General features: G+C 34.6%; 1 protein-coding gene across 1 annotated transcript in view; it reads right to left on the reverse strand.

Annotated features, from left to right (window-relative positions):
- LOC123656512 (kinesin-like protein KIF12) overlaps positions 1-18,038 on the reverse strand; it is a 29,838-nt gene that overhangs the window by 8,972 nt on the left and 2,828 nt on the right. Inside the window, exons 3-5 of the mRNA XM_045592180.1 lie at positions 9,621-9,713; positions 8,034-8,187; positions 5,178-5,309 (exon numbers count right to left, since the gene is read on the reverse strand). Of these exons, the coding sequence (XP_045448136.1) occupies positions 5,178-5,309; positions 8,034-8,187; positions 9,621-9,713 (379 nt within the window). The remainder of the gene's footprint in view (positions 1-5,177; positions 5,310-8,033; positions 8,188-9,620; positions 9,714-18,038) is intronic.

The following is an 18,038-nucleotide window of genomic DNA, read 5'->3' on the forward strand; positions in this document are numbered from 1 at the left end:
TAGGTGACATTAAAATAATTGTGTTTGCTCGCAAACGAAAAAAAAACCGACTTCAATTACATCGACAAGTAATACAACGTAGATCGACGAAAAAATAGTCAAGCAACTACGCGTTATTAAAGATTACTCAAAAAGTAGTTATCAGATCTCGATAAAATTTATATGTGACCACATGATAAACATCAGCTTTCGATTAAATTAAAAATTATCAAAATCGGTACACCCAGTAAAAAGTTATTACGGATTTTCGAGAGTTTCCCTTGATTCCTCTGGGATCCCATCATCAGATCCTAGTTTCCTTATCACGGTACCAAACTAGGGATATCCCCTTTCCAACAAAAAAAGAATTATCAAAATCGGTATATCTAGTAGAAAGTTATGCGGTATAATACAACGTAGGTCGACGAAAAAAGCGTCAAGTAAAAACACATTATTAGATATAACTCGAAAAGTAGTTGTTAGATCTCAAATAAATTTAAATGGGACCAATTGGCACACACCACCTTTCGATTAAAACAAAATTTGTCGAAATCGGTCCACACGGGCAAAAGTTCTGATGTAACATACATAAAAAAAAAAAAAAATAGAAAAAAAAAATACAGTCGAATTGAGAACCTCCTCCTTTTTTGGAAGTCGGTTAAAATAATCAAACGTGGCGGCTGCGCGAAGCAATTGTAGTTAATGAAAAAAAAATTTTTTTCTCGAATACTATAATATGGGTATCAAATTGAAGGGCACAATAAAAAGATTTTAAAAGGTATATCATGATTATTATTACCGTAAAACTAATAAAGAAATACAATATTAAAGTTTAAAAAATGTGGACTTTGCTCTTTCCCACGCCTATGCCATGCCAAACTCGCCTCCTAGGCGACGATCAACTTCGGAGTGTAGCCTTTCTAATAAAATACATGAAGCATGAAATTGAAGGATAATTCAAATCATTCTCTCTTTCTGCATGTCTCCGACTGCATGTTATGTACGACGTTGCATAAAGTTTCGAAGGACTACCGTATTAATATATTTTAAATGTACAGCACAAAATGTTTGATATTGTTTCTATTTATTTCGCTGACTTTGTGTGCATATTGAATTTTTATTTTGTTCCAGCTTTTTCAGTTGATTTTCTATTAGTTGTCCTTCACGCAGGCGGGTTTTTTGTTTTTTTTAAATTATTATTTTTATGTGTAGTATACCTAATCTATCATCTTTATAACTTTTTACTGGGTGTACCGATTTTGATGATTCCTTTTTTATTTAAACGCTTTTATGGAAAACTCTCATACAACATGGACAAATGCAGACCAAATTCTCATACCGAGTTCTACCGAGCCTCTCCGCGGCTTAAAAAAAACACTCTAGGGGTAGGGCAGACCAAGACCACGTGGACAGTGGGGTGCTCCGATTCGGTTTTGGGTATTTTTCGAATTTCTAAACCTATATTCTAGCACGCAGACACTTCAGAGATGTCTCAGTGGTTAACAGGTTTAACACCGGCAGCGACCACCGGCTAGTACGGGGCACTCTGAATATATGTCTCCGAAAGGAGCGGACCCGCTTGATGAAATCTACTCTCCGACCTACGCTGCCCCAAATACTATGTGGCTCCGAGCAGTTCCAATTGGAACTCCAAAACCGATTCGATTTGCTGGAAACTACTAGCGACGTGGACGAGATAACCGACAACGTGGTGAAGACGGTGTGTACACTGGGTCGCAGGCACTTTCCACCAACAAAGCCAACGAAGCAGTCCAAACTTTCTCCCGAAGCCTTGGATCTGATGCGGCAGAGGCGCGAGTTGCCGGCTGCTTCGCCAGAACAGAGGGCTCTTTCCAAGAGGGTACGGAAAATTATTCGCCGAGACCTCCGCTGCTCAAATACGAGAGAGGTTGCTACTCTGATTGAGCAGAATAGGGGGTCCAAAGTTTTCCAAAGACCATTGGGGAGAAGCCTTCTTGCGAAGCTTAAAACAGCAGATGGCAGAACCGTCTGCTCTCGCCCTCAGGTCCGAGAAGAGGTTGAGAATTTTTATGGACAGCTGTACTCGTCGAGCGCACGCAAGCCTGCGACTTGGGACACCGAAGATCCACGGGCACCATTGTCGCGCCATTATTCGGAGTGTATCCCGGACTTCGAAGAGGATGAGATTGGTGCAGCGCTCGGACAGCTTAAAAACGGGAGGGCCCCGGGGGATGACGGAGTTACCACTGAACTCCTTAAAGCCGCAGGGCGACCTGTCCTGAAAGCCTTGGCAAGACTATTTAACGCCATCATCCACCGAGGTACCACGCCGGAGGCGTGGTCCAGGAGTGTGGTGGTGCTGTTCTTTAAGAGAGGCGATAAGTCTCTGTTAAAGAATTACAGACCGATCTCACTTCTGAGCCACGTCTATAAGCTGTTTTCGAGGGTTGTTACGAATCGTCTCGCCAGAAGACTCGACGAATTCCAACCACCAGAGCAGGCTGGGTTTCGAAATGGCTACAGCACCGTGGACCACATCCATACTGTTCGGCAGATTATCCAAAAGACGGAAGAATATAATCAACCGCTGTGTATGGCATTAGTGGACTACGAGAAAGCCTTCGAATCTGTCGAGACCTGGGCTGTCCTGGACTCTCTGCAGAGATGTCATATCGACTGGCGATATATCGAGGTACTAAAATCTATGTACGACGCGGCGACGATGACCGTTCATGTCAATGACCAAAGAACAAGACCTATTTCCCTCCGGCGCGGGGTAAGGCAGGGGGATGTAATATCACCGAAACTGTTTACCACTGCGCTAGAGGATGTTTTTAAGACCTTGGATTGGGGGGAACGGGGCATCAACGTCAACGGTGAATTCATCTCTCACCTTCGTTTCGCCGACGATATTGTCATCTTTGCGGAGACGCTGGATGAGTTAGGCCAAATGCTGGCCGGCCTAAACGAGTCCTCCCGACGTGTCGGTCTCTGTATGAACTTGGATAAGACGAAAGTTATGTTTAACAACCAAGTCATACCGATACCGGTATCGGTCGATGGTACCCTTCTCGAAGTTGTTCAGGATTATATTTACCTAGGCCATACTATCCAACTAGGCCGCAACAACTTCGAGAAGGAGGCCGATAGGAGGATTCGGTTGGGCTGGGCGGCGTTTGGCAGGCTCCGTCGAGTCTTCACTTCGAAGATTCCGCAATGCTTGAAGACAAAAGTTTTCGAGCAATGCGTCCTGCCTGTGTTAACATACGGAGCCGAGACGTGGACACTGACCAAGGGACTGGTCCACAAGTTTAAAGTCGCTCAACGTGCAATGGAACGGGCTATGCTTGGGGTCTCTCTCAAAGACAGGATTAGAAATGAGACTATCCGCGAGAGAACGAAAGTAACCGACATAGCCCACAGAATTAGCAAGTTGAAGTGGCAGTGGGCTGGTCATCTGTGTCGCAGGACCGATGGCCGTTGGAGTAGACGGGTCCTAGAGTGGAGACCGCGTCTTGGCAAACGCAGTGTGGGACGTCCTCCGGCCCGTTGGACCGACGATCTACGTAAGATTGCCGGTGTAGGCTGGATGAGGATTGCGGAAGACCGGGATGTGTGGCGCGAACTTGGGGAGGCCTATGTCCAGCAGTGGACTGCGATAGGCTGAAGTGATGTGATTCTAGCACGCAATGTTACTAATTTTATTAGAATATTATGTCTGACGCGTTATTTTGTTTAAAAGTGTCGATTTGTCAGTCGTTAAAGGTCAGTTCGTATCGTATTTTGATCTTGCAGTAAAGATCGTTTTTACGTAAATTTGTTCGAAAATAACGCGTGATAGTCGCAGTACGGAGCATGAGTACACTTACCGCAGCACCGGAATTAAGGTACAGTCAGAAATAACAAAAATTTAACCTCCGATAAAAAAATCTACCTATATTTGTACATAATAGCCCAAATTACGTTTACAATACAAATATAGATATCAAATTTTACCAATGCTATTAATATGCGTAAATTTAATTACACAAAATACAAATATGTCACAAAAATAAATATTTTATCGAATGGCTTTAAGTATACAAAACTATTTTTGTATGTATTATATAGGTACGTGTTTAGGTCTACTGATATAGCTTGTTTAACTTGCACATAAGATATGAATAAAACTTATCAGAAAAAAAAAAATAAAAGTTCTTACGTCCAGTTTCACCTTAACTAATGAACTTTAACTTTTGGACTTGACCTAAAGACCTTGAAATATGTGGACGATAAAATCGAATTGAAATACGGTGAAATATAAAAAAAAACGTTTCATAAAATTTTAATTGGATACCGTCATACGTCAGATATCATCAACTGAGGAAACAGGTACTGAATTACCACGCTTAATGATTAAATATATTAACCGACAGACAACACGAAATAGCTATATATACGTTTAATGTACCAGATATCGATTCGTCCGGCCGTGAAGTTGTTCACAACGTTTTAGCGTTGTAAATAAAAAAAAAATACAAAAATAGATACCTTATCTAACTTTTCGTGAAATAGACAAAGCTAGACAAGGTAATGAACCTGAGCGTTGTCAGGTGTCAGGTTTTTCAGGTCAGGTTCAAGTTGTTCAGGTCAATACAGCTATAAAATTTAACAGTATTATTTTAATAGAAGTGTTATTTTAAACATGATTGCTATTTACGATTCAGAATGTAACATTCCTCAGCTGGGCATAGGCCTCTTCTACATGTAGGAGAAGGGTCGCAGCTTAATCCATCACGCTGCTCTACTGTAGGTTGGCGGATATATTTCCTACTTTAAGTAACGATCGCTATCGGGTGTAGATGATAACAACCGGGATCGACGGCTTAAGGTGCTCTCGATCGACAGCACAAACACCCAGACCTTGGCAAACATCTGTATGGCCATAATGATTTGATTTGATGTGCGGGGATCGAACCCACAACCGCCAGCGCAACAGTCACAAACCAGTGTTCTGACCGATGCGCCATATGATTTCCGCTTAATTTTTTTCTTTTGTACAAATGCATAAAAATATGTAGGTAAATGGTTACTTGTAATTACGTGTAATAAACACGTGATTACAATTGATATGGAAATAATTTTTGTCCTAATAGCTGCTTCCTGAAATTAGAAACGAGATTTATTTTAAGTTAAAATAACGTTTTTGAACAAGATAAATCAATATAGCAACTCACCAGCCCCGGTGGTCCGGTCAGAGTATGCGTCTTCCCGCTGCCAGTCTGTCCGTAGCAAAAGGCAGTACACGAAAACCCTTCAACCGCCATTTCTAACAAACGCTTTATTCCAGAATATTCTAGAACGTCTTCCTAGAGAAGATAGGAAAACTGTTACAAAACACTTATTAACGCTACTAACAAAATTCCGATATGACGACATAGATATAGGATTTTGTGTACTCGTAAATTATCATTACTGTTTTTTAAACTTATACAAATGTCTCTTTTAGGTAACAACAAGTTTATTATATGTATATATATTTTTGTTATAAATGGACACATAAAAACTGAGCTAGGCCACAACAGGAAATATCCCGTTCAAAGGCTACAGATCATTATGGCTTAATAATACTGCTTTCAAGCAGTGTTGTGTTCCTGTAGTAAGTAAGGTGATCAAAGCTCCTGGGGTGGGTCAGGAGTAAGGTGGACAATGCGCTTGCGATGCTGCTGGTGTTGCAGGCGTCTGTAGGCAACTGTAATCGCTTACCATCAGGTGCACCATACGCTTGTTTGCCGAATACTACTGTAAATCTTCATTTATAACAAAACTGTATATAAGTTTTATTTAGTGTAATACTGGACTGTTTCTTTGTTTTTGTAACGTAATTTTTAAAGGTAAGTTCATCTCTTAGAATTATAGCAAAAAATTTGGTTCAAATGTGAACAAATATTTAGACAATGGAAAAATTTATTCACATAATTAAAACTATCATTCAAGTTGAAGAAATAAAAACTGTAAAATACATTATTTATTTACATCAATCAATACTTTGTGTTACGATTGTCCTAACGTCCTTGTGCTTTGATGAAAATTAACATTTAATTGTGGCCTAAGGCATAGGTATCTGTGGTATAACATAGGTATCTATGGTAAAAAAGTTTCAATCTTTTAACAATTAAAATGTTGGGTATTAAGCTTATAATTATAGTAAAACACGTACTTTACGGACTGTTAAGCAGTTGAGCACAATTTATTTTTGGTGTTACATTTTGGATTGATCTCCTAACGAAATTTTTCCAACCACTAATATCAGCCATTATAAAAATAATAATAATAATAATAATCATTTATTTTCCATCACAGTCATGTTGATACAATGAAACATATTAATGATATAACTACAACACAAAGTTTGACAACACGATTAGCGAAGGACTGGTGCTCAAAAAAGGTATAAAATACCTGTACTATAAGTCACCCCCCCCTCCCCCCAAGTTAAGAATACAGGATCATGTACTCAACTAGTCCAAATGGAGACAAGCCTCGCAGATGATGGTATATATAAACTTGTTTTACAAATTTGTAGCCATTAACTTTATCAGTTATTTTTAATCTTTACAAATTTTAACAGAATGCGATTCGTTTCTCCGCTTTCGTCGTGACATATAAATCATACATCGCAGGATTTTTAAGGGATTTGTCATAGTCCTTGATTACATTATTTTCGAATATTTAGGCAATGTTTGTATCGTGATTTCACTCATATAATAGTGACGACGTCTTAGCTTTTTATATTAAAATCCATCCCATAAATAATTAGATATCTATCGTAAAAGATTCTTAATTGTATCCAAAAAGGAGTATGTTCTCAATTCAAGTGTAATTTTTTATATATGTTACTGCGAACTTTTTACTGGTGGTGCTTCTGATTTAGTCCCATTTAAATATAGGTAATCCAGATCTGACAAGCACTTTGAGTTATTCATGTAACATTAATAATAAAGTGTATTTACTTGACTGTTTTTTCGTCGATCTAGGTTGTATGTTGTATTTTATTATGAATACGATACGTACAGTACGATTTGATGATTCTTATTTTAATCGAAAGCTTGTCTTGTGGTCTCATTTAAATTTGATTTAAATCTGATGACTACGTTTTGAGTAATCTTTGATATTATATATATATACGTACTGTGTGGCTACGGTACTAAAGAATTTAGCCACCCCCTCTCTTCCCGTGGGTGTCGTAAGAGGCGACTAAGGGATAACACAGTTCCGCTACCACCTTGGAACTTATAAAGCCGACCGATGGCGGGATAACCATCCAACTGCTTGGCTTTGAAATACACAGGTCGAAGATGGGCAGCAGCGTCTTCGGTGCGACAAAGCCAGCCCTGCGGTCACCAACCCGCCTGCCCAGCGTGGTGACTATGGGCAAAACACATGAGTTCACGCTATTTTTGGCGTAAACTTGTGGAGGCCTATGTCCAGCAGTGGACTGTGATAGGCTGTAATGATGATATATATATATATATATATATATATATATATATATATATATATATATATATATATACTAGCTGACCCCGCAAACGTTGTTTTGCAATATATGTTAATAAACCCCTTAATCTTCCCCCCAGCGCCCCTCAAAAATTAGGCGGATGAAAAATAGATGTTGTTCGATTCTCATACCTACCCAATATGCACACAAAATTTCACGAGAATCAGTCAAGCCGTTTCGGAGGAGTTTATATATTGATATTTGATATTTTATTTTTATTGAACTACATTACTTTTCAACGTAATTGAAATCGTTCTTTTTTTCGTTTGCGAGCAAGAACAATTATTTTCCTAGTTCTATTTTTTATCGAGACCTAATAGCAGTTTTTGGGTTATCCCTAATAAGGCGCATTTGTGGTCGTTTTATTTTAAATTTAAGAACATACACAATTATTTCAAACATCGTTTTCAATAAACACGTTATTTACTTAAATATGAGTAAATAAACACATTCTTTATCTACATATATATAAGAGTAAATGTAACATGGATTATATTATGAGGTTGTGGATCCTAAAACTGTAAACACTTACCTGTGTAGCCGCCGGTTCGAAGACGACGTTGTACGAGAACAGTTTAGGTTTCTGCCCAGAAGCCGTCCCGTGGCAGATTATCTGACCTTTACCGGGAAATTCTAGCATCTGTCGCTCACGTAACGAGCGCTCCTTATCGTTTACTGGACGGACTCTAGAATGTATGGATGTTTTCGTAGTTATGTATTTTTATGTGATTACTAGCTGACTCGGCAAACGTTGTCTTGCCGCTAAACGCTATTTAAAAATAGGGGTTGGTGGTAGAAGGGTGAAAATTTAGGGTTGTATGTATTTTTCAACGCCAAATCATAATAAAATAAAAAATAAATAATTTATCTAAAAATTAAAAAAAAATAGGGGTGGACTACCCTTAACATTTAGGGGGATGAAAAATACATGTTGTTCGATTCTCAGACCTATCCAATATGCACACAAAATTACACGAGAATCGGTCAAGCCGTTTCGGAGGAGTTTAACTACAAACTCCGCGACACGAGAATTTTATATATTAGATTTTATTAGGGATTTTTTATTACTCTGGCTCACTCTATCTCATTATATCTCCAACTATCTTATATATGAGATACAATTCTTGATTACTTCACTTACAAATACTTCAGTAGGTTGTCAATTTTGATGATGGGGTTTCAAAAGCATACACAACACGAGCAGATCAAATACATATCAGCATTTTAATTAGAATTTGTTTTTAAAATTATTTTTAACGCAATAACAATCATATTTAATTTAAATGTTATAATATGAAATTCTGTTATCTAAGGTTCATTAGTAAATGATGAGTGATTTTTTCGATCGACATTCCAAAATATATTACATTAATATATATCACAAAAAAGGCTTTACAAATATCTGTATATATGTTTAGGTAGGAATCGTGTCCGATAGGTTCTCTTAGCGTAACAATCAGATGTTGTCTAGTACATCGACACCAAAATACAAACACATATAAAGAAAGATACAATACAAGATGTACAAAGGCGATCTTATCGCTACATAGCGATTTCTTCCAGATAACCTTTGGGTACTGGACACGATACAGTAGCAGCGGTTAGAAGTTTTTAAAGATATTTGTCGAGACATCACCCATGCAATTAATAGTTATTACTTTTACCTATATTAGATAAATAAATTAAGGGACGTTTGAAGATCTCTACATGAAGGACAAAGTCTTTTTAAATATAAGTATAATTATACCTAAGAAAAAGTTTTGTAGACTACGAGCTTGCTACGATTTTAATGATTGTAGCAATAGAACATCTACGCGGTTATAATCACATACGATTATGTTGTATTATTTATTATTTTTTTACAGAAAAAAAAATAGATATAATTTATGTGATAATCAGTGCAGCAAAAACAATTAACAGTTTTACAGTGCACTGTTTTTCTAAAGTAATAAAACTAAAGTACACACGATATTATATACTAATATAAAATATGACATTAAGCTATATAAATAATAGATTATATATGTGAATAAAATTGAAAAGAAAAAAAATTAACAGGTGGTTATTAATTATTGTATGAACATATTGTTATGAAACAATATATTTCTGTTCATCTTACCTGACTACAACATTGATGTTGTCTTCATCAGTGTTCAGATTACTCGTAGAGCCTTGCGTACTTCGGTCCACGCTGCCTGTTCTACTGCTGCCGCTGCAAATATAACAGTGTTATCTAAGTGTCAAAAATAACTCAAAAAACTTTTGTTACATTGTTTTACAAATGAGAATGATGTAGTAAAATCATATTATACATACTTCATTTGTATAATTCTTTTATATGTGTTTATAACTAGACCCTTTCCCCACCACATCATTTTGAAGATATTAGGTATGTGTAAGAGTTAATGTAGGTAGGTACCTAGATGTTTTGATATAAATATAAGTTCAGTTATATACTTTCAAATAGTTTTGGGTCCATATAATTATGATACTGTAATCCGGCTGCCATATTTTGAGTGCCATGTTTTCGGTCAAATGTATTTTGTAAGTCTGTAGATTTATTACTAACATTTTTGACTAGCTCTATAAATTAAACGGTTATTAGATACGTTATAATAGAGTCATTAACTTAGTAATTTTCTAATTAAATAAACAAATAATATTAATTTATAACAGTGCTAAAAAAAATAATGAGATATCTTCTCGTCTTATTGCCTCCAGGTGACAAGAGAGCTAATGCATTTAAGCTCAGAGAATCGCCATAGTGATTCAACGGGGAAATGCTGCCAGCATTCTTGGCACAATTCCACGCGGACATGATTTGTACCAAAACTATCTGTAAATATTTCGTTCTTATGTTGTGAATTGTAAATATGTTTAATGTTTAATAAACTATCTGTCAAATTATATAAGTAATTTTGAATTATCTAAATTGAGGCAGTTTTGTTTTCGCACAAGTTTGTATTACAATAAAACAATAGTAATTTTATTTAAAAATAGAAAAAGTCAGTAATCCAAACATGTTTAACTTGTAAACGTAGGTATTTCAGAACCAATTTTTTAAAATCGTACTTGAAACAACAAACTTTGAACGTTGTTGCATATTTTATCCGTATCAATCGATAGCACCGCTGCGGCAAATGTATTAGCATGACATATAAATATCAAGATATTTATTACATAACGTTATTACACAAATTATAATCGTTATGCATTTATAGAAAAAAAATTCTGTGACGTGAAATGTACTAAACTCTAAAATAATTATAAATATTTTATATATCATAGATAATATTTAGTATATATATATATATATATATATATATATATATATATATATATATATATATATATATATATATACATACATATATATATACATACATACATATATACAGGTGTCCGGTAATTAATGAATAACCCCGCAGATGCTTATGGAGGGGCACAGGGCCAACCCAGAAAAAAATAAAAAATAAATCTATCTCTCTAGGATTTATTTAAAAAAAATTTAAGTACGAAATTCGATACCTTTGTTCAAACTTTGAGACACTATGGCTGCAAATTCAAAACGAATTGATTTTCTCTGGAAATAACCGTGGATAATCGGCCTTGCTAACGCGCATTACAAAATATTTCTAGCCACAACTGTATCTTTTTTTTAAATACTTAAAAATAAAAAATAGTGTATTCGATTTTTTTTTTGATAAAGTTTGAGCACCTGTGGTATAAAAAAAAACGTAGGGGGACCTAAGTGGCCCATAGTTTAAAAAACATGCCTACTTCAAGAAGTTTCTTAAATGGTACTTTACTCAATTTTTTCATTGTCAAATTACACGAGTTATTGCTACCTGTGTTTCTCTAGCCCTATTTTCCTTATAACCAAAACAAATAATAAAATAATAATTTTATTACGAAAATCAGTGAAATTGTATTTTAGGGTGGTTAGGGTGTTGTTAATAATTTAAACAACAATTTCAAATACGTAGTTTTATAAGAAACGTTCAAATTGTTTGCCACCTACTCTAACACAGGCTCTACATCTTCTTATGAACGACTTTTTAAAAGGCGTGAATACCTGCGCTCTCTAATTTCTCGAGCCACATCCAAAATACGTCGGCGAAGTTCCTGTATTGTTGCAATTGATTTTTTGTATACTTTTTCTTTAAAGCAGCCCCAATAAAAGAAGTCTATTGGGTTTAGGTCGGGCGATCGTGGTGGCCATAAAATAGGTCCCAAGCGGCCGATCTTTCTGCTGGGATACCGCTCGTTCAGGTAGCTCTTTACGAGCGTAGTGTAATGGGCACACATCATTTTTCACCACGATCATCACATCCCATCATCATATTATTATTTTAGTTACTTATAATAGAGACAATTCGCATTGAAGAAGCGTGGTAAATTAAGCTCTGATTCTTGTTCTACATGTACAAAAGAAGCCTATATGCCTCATGAATCATTGCAAGGCAAAAAACTCTGCTCGTCGTGTATTCTATTACTTACTTGATATAAAACATCTTTTAAAAAAATATCGTGGTGGTTTTGAGAGTCTAGTAGCCCTGCTGAAAGTTCCAAATAAAAAACGATGGTTGTATGGAAAGTTATTGTAAATTATTGTGTGTTTGGAACAGTGATTACACCAGAGCGTTTGTTTCATAATACAATAATAATAACAAAAGTATAAAACAGTTTAAAGTTAATTAAGGTTCTAAATTTGTTAAAATTTAATATAGTACAGTTAATGTGTCCTAAAGTGTACATTTATTTTCAGCCGTCTACAACACCCTCATGTTACAAACAAACAAACCGTAGAAGTAATTACCGACTGCCGTCACATTTGATAGCTGTTTGTCGTCATCAATTTGAATGCGTCAATTACAATAAACCGAAATAATATTATTGAAAAATTTTCAATATATTGTAAGCCTTTTGTTGATATATAAAAGCTTTAGGTATTTTATTTCGTGTTATTCAGTATTTCATAAAATATAATATTGTCTAATAAACGTTTCAATGTACAAGGTCAATTTTAAACGTCAAAGAATGGGGTGTAAAATGTTAATAAAACGAATGTAGCCGCGACAAAGTATAGTTAAATTATTATTGTATAAAATTATGTAATAAACTGTTCAATTGTTTGATCACACATCAGCCTATCTTAGTTCACTGATGGACGTACGCTTCCCCAAGTTCGCGCTAAACGTCCCAGCCCCCCGCAATTCCCATCCAGCCTCCACCGGTAATTAATAGCCGGGGACTAAGAGCTGAAATTTTTGGCGCCTACTTATGAGTTTTGCCCATAGTGATCATGCTGAGCAGGCGGGTTCCCTGACTCATTGTTCCAGTAATAAAGTTAGCAAATGTTTCAAATAAATTATGCAATACTTGTATTTCTACAAACAATTGTTTCTAACAGTAATTCTTCTGTTTGTTTTAATGGATATTTCATCATGGCTGAAGAAGAAGTAAATCTGTTGGTACCAATTAAGTCACCAATTGTCTTCTACACCTTTAACACAACGTTAAATATTATACCTAAGCGTTTTAGTTTCCTAATATTTTTAATCGACTTCTAAAAAAGGAGGAGGTTCTCAATTCAATTCTATTTTTTAACCGACTTCCAAAAAAGGAGGAGGTTCTCAATTCGACTCTTTTTTTTTTAATGTATCTTACATCAGAACTTTTGACCGTGTGGACCGATTTTGACATTTTTTTTTAATCGAGAGGTGGTGTGTGTCAATTGGTCCCATTTAAATTTATTTGAGATCTAACAACTACTTTTCGAGTTATATCTAATAATGCGTTTTTACTTGACTAATTTTTCGTCGACCTACGTTGTATTATACCGCATAACTTTTTACTGGATGTACCGATTTTGATGATATTTAATTCAATCGAAAGCTGATGTTTATAATGTGGTCATATTTAAATTTCATTGAGATCTGATAACAAATTTTTGAGTAATCTTTGATAAAGCGTATTTACTTGACTATTTTTTCGTCGACCTACATTGTATTACTTGTCGATGTAATTGAAGTCGGTTTTTTTTTCTTTTGCGAGCAAATACAATTAAGTCTTTCATCTACGATATCCCACAAGGAACTACTGATAAGAGGTCATGCTTTTAGTAGATTAATTATTCTTTCTATCTAACTTGCCATCAATAGTTTTCAAACCAAGACTCTAGTCTTGAAAGGACTGAAAGAGAAGGGAAAACGAAAATTATAGAAGAAGATCTGTAGAGACGATCAGAAATTTTTGAAATGATTTAAAACAGAATTTTAATGTTTTCATACGAACTCTATTCAGCTTTCTGAAGGGGTTAAATTTTAAAATGTTCCAAAATTCCAGAATTGGCTCTTATAAATTTATATTCTAAAATACTGTTCGTTTTTAGTATTTTAGTATAAAATTATTAGTAGACATACATACTCTTCTTTTATGTATGTATCACACTTAATTACTTACTCTCTTTGTAGTCTGTAAGATTGTATTAACATCTTAATTTACGTTAAAATTATTTTTGAACATCATTTCTTTAAGTTATGACCTAACGCTCTAAAGAATTAAGCTTTTACAGATAAATTAGTTCTTACACAAATAGAAAATTTGATAAATAAGTTCCCACAATGAAAAAAACGAACATATTATCTGGTTTACCATATTTATCTAGATTAAAATATGTTCTAGTCTGTTAGTAGTTGTCTGTGTTTGAATAAAGTTCAGAAATGGTGATGTAATCTAGGACTTGTACTGATCTATTATTTTCCAAATAATCATGTTATGTCAACAACTACAATCGTTGTTTTTTTGTTACAAACCTTTTGAACATATCAAACTTCTTTTTCTGATTTCAATGGTTTTAGCATATATTTCCAAACGGCTCCTTAAATATTCAAATAATTTCCTTGAAGTGACAGCTTAACACCGCGCTCTTTCCATTAAAAATGGCGGCTAATGTCAAGGCTTCGAGCCTAAATGCAAGGGAAAGTCTAACAATGCCTCATTTTAGGTCTATTAGATAATGTTTTGAATATGTTATTTATGAAGTATGTTTGAATTTTTTGTTGGTAAAATAATGTAGGTACATAATTTTCTGACAATAGATAGATCTAGAAAGACTAGAAGTTACAGAACTAGAATTTAAAATAATTGTTAATTTTTTTTCATTGATAAATTGATTCAGCCTGTAACATTCCACTGCTAGGCATAGGTCTCTTTCTCCGTGTAGGAGAAGGATCGAAGTTTAATCCACCACGCTGCTCCACTACGGGTTGGTGGATATTTTTTTAAATATTATGTTTATATTTAAAATCCTTTTATATTAGAGGCATATTTGATATATAAACATTATGAAACAGTCTACAAATGTCCCACTATTGGGAGAAGGTTCGAAATGCTCCTATAAAGAGAAGAAGAGCTGAACCTTGAGTAAGCTCCAAAGTTTAGATAGCTATACAGGAGCATGCGGCAATGCAACTAAACGGATAGCTTTATATTTCCTTTTTTTGTCTCATTTGAAGGTAAGCCATTACCGTAGCCTATAGAGGCTGCAACACTTCAAGCATCGCAAGCGCGTTGCCGACTCTACTCCCCTCGCCACCCCAGGAGCTGCACAGAAAGACAACACTGCTTGAAAGCAGTATTATTTAGCTGTGATCTTCTGTAAGGTCGAGGCACTTTCCCAGTCGGGCTGCTCCAGATTTTGAGCAGGATCCTCAGTTAATGGATAAGTGTGTGAAACTTTAAATTCATTATTTTGTTCTAAAGTGCAAAAAAGACAAGACGATACAAGCCTCAATAAAAAATACAGTCGGATTGAGCTTCTTCTTCTTTTTTGAAGACGATTAAAAAGTTATATATCATAATAATATAATTGATAATCAAAACTATCTTTTCCAAGTTTGACTTTCTTGTTAAAGTTACGAGGTCAAGCTAAAGTAAAGCGCTAATGTAAGAAAGTTTGTTCAAAAAGTACCTAATTGTTTTCTTCACTAGTACGTACGTCAACATTTATTTACACGTTCTGCTTATAGCTCAGAAAAACCGAGATTTAGTGGATAATACGCTTAGAATTTTCCTTTAAAACTACAGACATTCCAATCCTTCTTCTTGATAGAGTGGCGTCCATCCACCCGTGGGATGGTTTTCTTGTAAGAATTTTCTGTAGTTACACAGGCAGAAAAATAAAATATCATACTGAAAATCTAAAGTAGGCCGACTAGATAGTAGGTAGTCATAGCTTTTGGGAATATACTATGGTCAAAGGGGGGTAGAATCGATAACGCGCTTGTGATGCTCCAGTTAATAGAACTGGGGTTCGGTTATAGCTTGTAGTGCTCCAGGTTTTTAAAGCGTCCACATACTACGTAACCGTTTACCATCAGGAGCCCCGCACTTCAACAGGACACGCAGCGCTTGATTAAACCCAAGTGGTATGTATGTATAATACAAGATTTTGTCGGTAGAATTATAAGTACCTACAACGAAAATTTCTTTTAAGAATACGCTTTAAGTAACCGCAATGCGTGCTTGAATCAGTAATGTGATTCACGTGATTCTTTGAATCGTTTTGTAAAACAGGAGAGTGATTGTGTGACTAAGCATTTATTTGTTTGGAATATTACCTTTTAGAGTCTAAAATGTTATATTCCTATATACCTTATATCGTCTAAAATTTAGCTTAGCTAACTTTAGCTTCGCTTGTATACCTATTTATGTAAGTAAGTCTAGTAATACCTAAATGGTAACAACGGAATGTTGATTCACTCTTGGTTGAATGATGTTGGACGGTCTGGCGTATTGTTTTGGGTTCTCAGTATTTTTTTCTTGTATATTAAGTACATAACATAAATGATCCTAATGTGAAGTCACAGATTAAGAAAAAATATAGATTTCTTGCAACTTTTCTTGTAAGCTGGTACTTTAGTTGATCAAACAGAGCACGCTTTTCTGTTCGGTCACTTCACTAGTATTGAATTAAGTAATTATGAATATTTTTTATTTAAGAAAACTCACTCGTGCTGCAGAAACTAAAAACTTTTTTTACCTATTATCATGATAGTAATCAACGTTTGTTGTTGTTATGATTTATGCCATAACGTTTTACCCTTTTTAAAATAAAAAGAGTCTCAATTTTCTACACTCGTTAGAGGCACGTTGTTTGACAATTGCAAATTAAGAATTGAAAAACGTAGAACATGATGAAATTTTGTAGGGTAATAAAGTTGTCCTAGGGACACATCCATATCTCCATATCCAGTTTTGAGAATCAGTGTAAAGTTTGATAGATGTATTGGAATTTCTTCTGAAATATTAGACATGTTTGAATCATAGCTAAGCTAACGGTAAATAAAGTAATTTTTGAAAGTTTAGCAGCATTGATTTATTGATTTGCTAGATTTATTGATACCCATATCTATTATTTTTGATGATAGATAATAACATTCATTTAAAGGTAAAAGAATATATCCTATATATTCCATAGGGCCAGACAATTACCCTATACACCTCTCTGTATATTATCTAGTGTATTGGGTAATTTGTTAAGTTGGCGTGTCGACTCTCGAAGTGCGGCTAACCGCTGGGGTGAACTGATTGCTTTCATTAAATATTTACTTAATACTCTCTAATACTTCCGTTTCCAATAGCTATTATTTTAATTTCAAAATGATTACATATTTTTAATAATAAAAGAGTGTTATGATTTAATAGTATAAATGATAATTTTGATTTATTTTTAAACAAATTATCTGAATAAATCTATATATTAATTATTAATACATGAAGCAAAAACTTTGTAGGTACCTCTTTTTGTGAAAATTGCGCGGACGGAAGAGTATGAAATTACAATCGTACACTTATAGTTTATATTGAGAAGGAATGCAGAATTCTAATATTTTTTTTTTAAATAATACATAAAAATATATTAAACCAAAAAAAAAAAAACATCACACACACTACCATTTATTTGACACACACACGCATATTATACTATTTTGTTGATTGTCAAAGTCAAAGGTCAAATTTTAATTTAAAAAAGGTTTTTTATTTTTATTATCTTTTAGTTTTTAACCGACTTCATTTGTAATTTAAATTTTTAATTTTGGTCGAATTTCGAACGCTGGGCGACCTCTAGTTTTTATTAATAAATCTTTCATATTAAGCCTTTATAAGTGACTTACCTATATCATACTTTTACGTTTACACATACTCGTATATTATTTTTTGTCATACATCTAACCTTATAAGCTCTCACTAGTTCCAGAAATTTACGTAGGTAGTGTATGGCAACAACTAAACCTAATATTTCTTGTATAATATTTGCTTTCTTATTCCTATCGATCCGTACTTTATTTCAGTTTTATTATTCAGTTATTTTCCCTATCATTTATTTTCACTTATAAATAATAAAAAATAATATAAAATACGGATAATAATAATAATAAATACGGATAAAATGTTTCAATTTTTAAACGAACACTAAACGTCTCAAAGGATTTTAAAAAAAAACGCATAATTTGCCTTTTAATATCTGTAA

This window comes from Melitaea cinxia, chromosome 9, assembly GCF_905220565.1.
Source record: "Melitaea cinxia chromosome 9, ilMelCinx1.1, whole genome shotgun sequence".
Taxonomy (NCBI): domain Eukaryota; kingdom Metazoa; phylum Arthropoda; class Insecta; order Lepidoptera; family Nymphalidae; genus Melitaea; species Melitaea cinxia.